The sequence below is a fragment of the Phalacrocorax carbo genome, chromosome 1, assembly GCF_963921805.1.
Source record: "Phalacrocorax carbo chromosome 1, bPhaCar2.1, whole genome shotgun sequence".
NCBI classification, from domain to species: domain Eukaryota; kingdom Metazoa; phylum Chordata; class Aves; order Suliformes; family Phalacrocoracidae; genus Phalacrocorax; species Phalacrocorax carbo.
This window is the reverse complement of record NC_087513.1, coordinates 194,435,255-194,444,236: the sequence shown is the minus strand read 5'-3', so window position 1 is coordinate 194,444,236 and position 8,982 is coordinate 194,435,255. Positions and strand designations below refer to the sequence as shown.

At 45.9% G+C, this 8,982-nt stretch overlaps 1 protein-coding gene across 10 annotated transcripts in view; it reads right to left on the bottom strand.

Moving 5' to 3' along the window:
- The window catches only part of SLC7A1 (solute carrier family 7 member 1), a 42,852-nt gene continuing 33,870 nt past the window's right edge, over positions 1–8,982 (bottom strand). For all 10 annotated transcript variants that reach the window (XM_064441073.1, XM_064441081.1, XM_064441074.1 and 7 more), the window contains 5 exons: positions 8,349–8,451; positions 6,372–6,583; positions 5,873–6,021; positions 2,421–2,529; positions 1–1,685 (listed from right to left, as the gene is read on the bottom strand). In XM_064441073.1, coding sequence (XP_064297143.1) covers positions 1,576–1,685; positions 2,421–2,529; positions 5,873–6,021; positions 6,372–6,583; positions 8,349–8,451 — 683 coding nt within the window. In that variant the 3' untranslated portion in view covers positions 1–1,575. The remainder of the gene's footprint in view (positions 1,686–2,420; positions 2,530–5,872; positions 6,022–6,371; positions 6,584–8,348; positions 8,452–8,982) is intronic.

Genomic DNA, 8,982 nt, shown 5'->3' with positions numbered 1-8,982 from the left:
TGTAGTACAGCCTTATACCCAGCCCCACTTGGAACTTTATTGGGGTGTTTGAATGGAAAGATATTCTTGATAAGAACCCCAACCATCAAAGCTTTTCCATGTTTTCAAGTTCAAGTTGCCTTTTCAAGCTCAAGTTACTTTTCTGTTGAAATAAAATGTTTAATTGATCGTTTGGTATTCTTTCACCTTAATTTAGTCTGCGGGGATCATTAGAACCTTGGTCGCTCTCCCTCCTCCCTGCAGGTTGGGACACGACACATCGCCAACCACAGACCCTGGTCTTAACTCCAAATTTCCCACCTTTTACAACAGCCAGGCTCTGGAGACGATCTCCAGCCACAAAGGGAACGCTTCTCACAGCAAGCCAGACCCTAAAGCTTAGCAGTGTTTTCTGGGCTGCATACTCTACTGGGACCACTGGGACCGAGGAGCTCCTGCACACCCCCATGGCCCTCCCTTGGGCAGGGCGCAGACACCAGGCACTGTTCACGGATGTAATTCAAGCCCCTGAAGATATTCCTGTGCTTCCCCTTCCCGGGGCAGAAATGTGCTCCACCCACTGATGCCAAACCAAAGTCTCATGGCCAAATCCTTTGCTAATGCCACACAGCCAGCACACAAAACGGATGCAGGGAGAGGAAAATAGGGCCCCACATGTTGTCAAACCTGGGCTCACTTCTGCTAGCCATCCCACCACTGCAGCCACACCGCTGGTGATTTCTGAGGCAAAGAGGTAGGACAGCTCTTTGGAGACATCTGTCCTTTTCAAGCCATTTAAGTGTGTGCACCAGTTTTATGGCTAAACCTGGAAATCCCTCTGCTGAGCATATAGTCAGCAGAAACATCTGCTGGTGTTACCTGTGCGCTGGCAAATGACCATTCACCTGACAAGCAGTGACACAAACCTTCCCAACATTTCACAGCAGCAGCGCACTTTAAAGCATATGACTTTGTAGTTAAAAAAAAATTAAATATGACAAAAACTATGAGATCTGATACTCTGAAAAATGCAAGTCTTGCAGGTTCTTTCTTAACCAGTTGAAAACTGGTGTTTGGCAAGAGCCTTTTTTTTTGTGTACACATGGGGTACGGGTCACATCGCATGAAGGATGGATCTGGTCTAAGCCTGACAGTAGCACTGCAAAATCTGTTCCAGGTATAATCAGGTAGAGTATCTGTGAGGAGGTAATTCCCAGAGCAACTGAAAGATCGACCTTTGTGAGGCCTGGTTTCATAGCAGCATTTAAGGTTAACTGGTACACGGAAGCAGTTTTCTTTCTACACACCCAGAAAAAAAAAAACCCAACAGGAGAGGGAGGAAGGGAAGCGCGTAGCGCCATATTAGCAGACAGTGTCACCGGGAGTATACCAGAAGTGTGGCTTTTTTTCTTATGATCCCTTTTATCTGTGCTACTAAGCAAACTGCAAGCTGCAGCAACAGGGCTGGGGAGTCTCACATTACGCTTCCTTATTCCTGCATTACTGATTAACCAGATGCAACTTGGCTCAGGATTCCCACCACAAAGCTTCCTTCATGGCAGCTATTCCCCAGTTGCCTGTAAGCCAAACATGCAGTCATTTACAGCTGTCCGAACCAGCATCTGTGTTTCTCTCTGCATCTGCTGAGGCTGCATAGGTGGCTTCCACACTGTGCCATATTCCATAGGTAAAGTAGATGATAAAGCCTGCAAATCCAAGGGGAGAGGGAACCATTAGCTCTGTAAGGGAACAGAAAACACTGCTCACACCGAACAACACAGGTTACACCAGGGGTAAGCCCAGCCATCCTGATGGCTACCTTCTACCCCTCTTAGAAAAAAGGCCATTAACACCGCCATCAGTCTTTAAAAGACAATCTATCCAGGCCCCAAAGGGGGCTGACTACAGAATAAACCTCTCATGCTTTCCAGTGAGTTCATTGCAGTCCATTCTGCAGAGAGCTTTCTCTCTCCATTTGTGTGCCTACAGCATCCATCCCAGCAAAGTACATCTGCAACTGATGCTAATCTTAATAATTTTCATTGTAATGAATTCCCTGGGTGATTCAGGCAATTCAGCCTTCTCCACATGGCTGTTGGGAGCATCTTGGGATGGAGCTCAGCTCCTTCAGCTCCAGAAGCACAAGCTCCACCACCTGGACTGCAGTTCAAGACCAGCCAACAAGACATGCTGTATAGTTTCTTCTTGGCAACAAGACCCATAAGATTGTTCATGGGTTGTTTTCTCCTCACAAAGGCTTCAGGACCCTTGAACTTAAAACAAGGTTCGAGATACACTCCCCTAAATTACTTCAGTTAAGGCATCAAGGTTGCCCAAGGATGATGAAAGTGCTGGATCCCTCCCTGGAATGCTACAATAAATTTATAGTAAACAAAATCTAGTAACTTTGAACACAGAATTTTTTACTCTCTCAAACTCACCTATGAGCATCCAGACCGCAAACCGTATCCACGTGCCTAGGTCTAGCTGCATCATGAGGTAAACATTCACAAAAATACTCAAAACAGGAAGAAGGGGCAAAAGAGGTACCTGAAAAGGAAAGAGGGATACATTACATCCACGGGGCAGATCAACGGGCAGGCAGGAACACTGCATCCCTTATAAATGGGAAGTGATGGCTGTTACCAACTCTTCAGCTGTCAGGTCCGAGAAAAGGCAAGGTTAGACCAAAATGAAGGACATCAATCCACCATGGCAGAGAGATGTGAACAATGCTGTTCACCTGTTACAAGAATGGTTGTCCTTGTTTTGTGGTCTGGAAGGAGGCAAGAGGCAATGTTTAGCAGCAATACTAAATAGTTGTGGCGGGAAGAAGAAAAGAGGAAAACCAAGGACTGCATCATGACAGGCACCTAACTGAAGACGAGGAGAATGTCAGAGGAGGGACCTGAAGAACTTAATCCAGCAGGCACCAAAGGAATTAAGCAATAGAGCAAATTATACCACAGCAGAAGAACAGGAAATACAGTAAGTGACAAGTGCAGCTGTACCAAGAATGCCTTAATGATACGAGATACAATGAAGAATGAGACAGTAAAGTCCAAATGCAAAAATCAGAATATAAAGAAATAGCACAGGCATGTAAAGACAAAACAGAATCACAGAATCATTAAGGTTGGAAAAGACCTCTAGGATCATCAAGTACAACCATTAAACCAACGCTACCATGCTTCTTAAACCATACCCTGAAGTACCGTGTCTACACATCTTTCAAATACCTCCAGGGATGGTGACTCTCCCACCTCTCTGGGCAGCCTCTTCCGATGCCTGATCATTCTTTCAGTGAAAACATTTTTCCTAATATCCAATCTAAACCTCCCCTGATGCAGTTTGAAGCCGTTTCCTCTGATTCTATTGCTAGTAACTTGGAAGAAGAGACCAACACCCACCTCACTACAACCTCCTTTCAGGTAGGTGTAGAGAATGATGATGTCTCCCCTCAACCTCCTCTTCTCCAGGCTAAACAACCCCAGTTCCCTCAACCTCTCCTCAGAAGACTTGTTCTCCAGACCCCCACCAGCTTCATTGCCCTTCTCTGGACACACTCCAGCACCTCAAATGTCTTTCTTGCACTGAGGAGCCCAAAACTGAACACAGTATTCAAGGTGTGGCCTCACCAGTGCCGAGTACAGGGGCACGATCACTTCCCTAATCCTGCTGGCCACATCATTCCTGATACAAGCCAGGATGCTGTTGGCCTTCTTGGCCACCTGAGCACACTGCTGGCTCATGTTCAGGCGGCTGTCAACCAGCACCCCCAGGTACTTCTCTGCTGTGTAGCTTTCCAGCCACTCTTCCCCAGGCCTGTAGTGTTTGCACAGGGTTGTGACCAAAGTGCAGGACCCGGCTCTTGGCCTTGTTAAACCTCATACAATTGGCCTCGACCCATTGATCCAGCCTGTCCAGGTCCCTCTGTAGAGCCTTCGTACCCTCAATCAGATCAACACTCCCACCCAACTTGGTGTCGTCTGCAAACTTTCTGAGGGCAAACTCAGTCCCCTCATCCAGATTCTTGATTAAGATATTAAACAGAACTGGCCCCATAAAGGACAATTTATAACAATAGAAAGGTTTGTGAATATGGTGAAACCAAGAGGAAAGTGAACTTCACTCCTAAGGAAAAAGGGGATTTACAAAAAGAAACAGGCTGAAATGTTGTAGGCCTTTCCTGATTTAAGCTTCACCAAAAAAAACCCCAAAACACTGTTCACCCAAAGCAGCTGTTCACATCATTAGAGAAAGGGGATTGCCACACAAATCAGAAAATGGAAGAATATTTTTCTAAATTAGGCTTTTTCAAGTCAGTAGGGACAAATGAGATTTCCCTAGGGGGAAAGTTACGTACCCAGAGATTGCAGAAGTGATCTCTGAACTATTAATATGCATCTATGAGAGCTCTTGGTAGACCGGTAAGGTCTCTAAAGACTGGAGAAGTGAGACAAATTACCTATTAAAAATAAGTACAGAAAACCAACCAGGGAACAAACCAGTCAGCCCTGGATTCCCAGAGAGACTTTGGAAAAATCAGTAGACAGGTTGTAAGCGTCTAAAGGACAAAAAAGAGATAAGAAACAACCACTACAGATTTAGCAGTGACAGGTCTAAATTTTTTTTTTTTCTTAATCAGACAGGGTAGTGGCTGAGGGGAAAAAACCAGAGGTAAAATATCCTGAGTGTAAGGCGTAGAGACCTCCTCAGAAACAAGTTCAGAAAATTCAGTCGAGACAACAGTTCCTAAGTTTTCTGCTCCTGGCCATTTCTCTTTTCGCTGATGGGACCATACCCCAAGATGAGCTGCAAACACTACCTTGGGCAACTTTGGTATCTTGGTAACATTTTTAAAATCACAGAATCTACCGAAAAACTGTAATTGAAGAGCAGTCAATGGAGGATGGGATTAGAATCCAAAACTATTTGAATAAATTGAGGGAATAGTGTGAAATCAATACGATAAAACATAACTTGCAGAATTAGACGGGGGAAAAAAAACCATCCCAGTGTTTGTTTAATATAGAAAGGACGGTGTGCTTGGACAGGGCAGGAAAACGATAGAGTTCCTCATAATTAAGGCTGTTAAAGAGAGAATAGTCATCCCTTAGTCTCCGTAGGGACTAAGTAGGACACGAAAGTGCACTTTCTTAGAGCCTTTTAGTGAGTACGCCTTTGATCCTCCTACACAAGCTTGCTTCTTGGGTCCTCTCTCCTGTATCCACAATTTGATGCATCCCTTCAAAAGCATCCCATTTTCCCCTGGTCTCTGCCTCTTCCGTATCTTATAACCATCTGCTTTCAAAAGCACTGTGTGACCTTCCGTTCTGGCCACATGTCCAGACCAGGTTCTGCTCTCCCAGCTTCTCCTGGGCTCCAGCTCCATTTACATTTCCTTCTAAGTCCTCTGCTGTTGTCTATGTCCTGACCACATGTGACTTCCCCTCCTGATTCCCTCTTCCAACTTCTCAGCTAACCCCTTCAGTCCTTCTCTCTGTGCCAAATACGCTTCTGCCCACAGGGCACTGCTGGGCAGCAGCATTGCCACAACGTTGCTTCTGCCATGCATTCTGCAGCAAAGTACCTACACTAACATTTGAAGTTAGACCCCAAGAGGAAACCACATTTGGAGGCTGAGCTCAGCTCTGGTAGGACATCTGTTTATGCACTAAGCACAGACTATGAGAGGTTACATCCATGCTAGCTGTAGAGCTCAAAATATCAGCTCTGTTGGCAGCTCTGCATGGAAAAGTTCACAACATTTCTATATTCTCTGCATGTCCATTTGGCCAACTCCCCCTTTCAGATATAAGCCAACATGCACTTCCTCCTCCAACCACCCTCCAAACAGCTCTTTTCTAGCTACACCTCCCAGGACACTCACCTTAAAGGAGAGCTTGGTTTTGCTTTCAGGCTGTTTCCATATAATGAAGCTGACAATAAGAACAAGGATTGTAGCAATGATCCATACAGACTGTATCAGAATGCTTGGCTCAAGGGCAGTCAGGATACAGCTAACCACAATAAGGAAACCTGTGAACAGACACCAAAAGTTTATTGATTTTTTTTTTAGGAACAGGAAAAAAAAAAAAAAACCAAACCAAAACCGCAAAACCCCAAGCAGGCAAAGCAGAATCTGAAAGCTTGGCAAACAGAACAGCAACACATGAAAAAGCTAACTGTAGGAAATATGCCCTTCCCCTATACACCCCCACCCTGATCTCTGGATTTCTTTTCAAATCATAAATTTAATCTGCAGACCTTCAGTTATTTTGGCCATTACAGGAGCACATCAAAATTACAGCCAGGAGGTGAGCTTTCCCACCATGTTCAAGTACCTACCAGCTGGCTCAGTGTGGTTACCAGTGATTACCAGTGCTTACCAATGATGAAGGTTGAGACGTTCACCACTGAGCCAGAGAATTTGGAAGGGTCTGAATTTGGGGGACACAGTATGGCTTTGAGGGAACATTTCTCCTCTTCCTCTGGCAGAAATCCAGCCTGCGACTCACTGGTGCTCACAGACTCGTTGTTATCTGTCTCCTCTGTTGTCCTAGCCATCTGGTATGCCAAATTAGGCTGCTCTGGCTGATACCTAGGAAAAGGGAAATGAAACAAAGAGCATATTGGTCTGGTGCAGGATAGCGTTGGTTTAAAAGCCACACAGATAACCACAGCTGCGCCCCAGATCACCAGCACCAGAACAGGCACACATAACGTCTACACCCTTCTGTTTCAGGGCAGAATCCGAGGAATAACGTTATCATAATGTTAGCAAATATGGTCAGCTGTTATCACCTACAGCTTGGTTGTAACGTCAGTGTTTTAAACTGGATAGTGCTCTCTTTCATAAACCCTGTCATCTGCATCACCAAAACATGATCTGGTGATGGCAGTGGGGACTAGAGAAGGAAGCAGCAGACAGACAGAGATAATTGGGCTGTTGAGTCAACTGTGGCAGTTCAGCTCTTGCATTTTGGCACAGAGGTCGCTGACTTAACAGATCAGCAGATATTGCACCCCAGCAGCTGCTGATCGCACCCTGCAGCGATATTCCTGGTGCACCATCCTCCTCCATCCCAGTCTCTTCTGCTGGCTTGTCTGCGCCCACACAGGGAAGGAAGAGGTGAACAAAAAATGGTGATTTTTTGTTGTGTATGTGGACAGGGCCCTGATGCACAGCCATGTGATCCATAAAGAAGAAACACTCTTCCAGCCTCAGCTCTTTTTCACAGGTTTTGCCCGTGACACTCAGCCACATGCCTGACCATTTTGAAAGACAGCTTAAAATTGCTCCTGTGGGGATGTGTTTGCGATGAGGGTATTTGTGAAACACTGCGAATTGAGAAATGCAGTGAAATCCTTGGCTCCAGGCACAGCAGGCTATTAGTGGCAGGACCTTACAGCTTTGGAAACAATTCAGCTGCTACTTCATTAGGCAACCAACAGGGCAGCCAAATCACTGACCAGGCTGCTACAAGATAGGCTATCAGCTCTGCAAATCTACAATGGGGAAAATGCCATAAAATGGGTACAGCAGCTTGCAAAAATAAATTAAGAAGCCACTTACAGCTGCATGGAGAAGAGGGGACTGGGAAATCAGAAGAAAAGTAAGAAGGGCAAGGAAGATTGCCAAGGATTTTCAAGGGGCACGGTAGACAGCACAGGCAGAAAGCAACGGCATTACAGTACAGTGTTGGCCCTTCACCTACTGCAAGACAGTTCTTAGGTTCAATGCATTTGCTGTGAGCAGGCAAAAATCCTCCACCAGGCTTCGAATATTAGCCGTTGAACACACAGGTATTTTTCAGTGACACTATCTTCAAAATACAGTCCTTGTGGGTAGAGTGCTGTTGCCCATGAGGTGCCAAACAATGAAAATACTCAATTTTCAGCCTAGGTTAGGGAAGCAACGGGAGCTCAGTGCTTCTAAAAAGATATGCACTAAGGCACTGATCCTCCAAACACATGCTCAGCTTTTTTGCTGCTGCTAGACTATCCTGAATCCCCATTCAAAACTAAGATGACCTGAAAGTGTAACCCCAGAGGCAACGAGAGTGATGATGACACAGGTATCCAGGACCACCCATCTCTCATCCCTGTGCATTGGCATATCTCCCAGGGCATTCACAGTTCACCACAGCAGGAGTGGCATGGGCCAAGGGTTAACCAAGTTCAGAGGACCCCCTTGCAGATCCAACTAGCACAATCCCGCATGAGCTTAAAGAAACAAGCTCTTCACATGCTTATAGCTGGAGATGTTCATGGTTTTACTGTGTCTATGAAAACTATGAGGGCATCTGATCACTGTGTGGATTTCTGTCTGTGTGGTACAAGAGAGGCTGTTTCTACATCCATACCTCAGTACCAACACACAGGCTGCCACCAAGGAGTAAGCCAGGAGGGTCCCGATGGACATGAGGTCCACAAGATCTTTCAAGTCGAAGAAAAAGGCCATAACAGCTGTAGGAGGAGAGGAAGGTGAGAGGGAAGAAAAATCAGTAACACAGCATAACATGCACATCTCAGGAATATTAATGACATTGCAGCACATGTGTGACTGGACTTGGCTGGGGAGCTTACGCTGTCATGAGATGGGGAGAGGCAGGACTTGGTGCATGAACACCCTGAGCCTCACTGGGTGTCCCAGCACAGCCTCACTAGCTGGAACCAGAGGAACCATTTACTACATGAAATGTCAGCCTATTTGTCTCATATGGGTATGTTCACCCAACTACCAGCACTGAGCAGGTGTTTAAGCCACAGCCTCATTTCTGGAGTCCCCTGGTGCAGCCACAGCACCCCTAAGGCCAAAATTATCTCATGGAAGTAGCTAGAGGGAACAGAGGATGGGCAGCATCTCACTCTGGTGTCTCAGCTCAGCTGGTGCGAAACTAGGCTTGTGTGTGCAATGGTACCAAGCATCAAGGAAGGCTTCTTGAGTTAGCACACCTCTTCATGAGGATTTCTAGAAAAAGGTATAGACTGCCATCC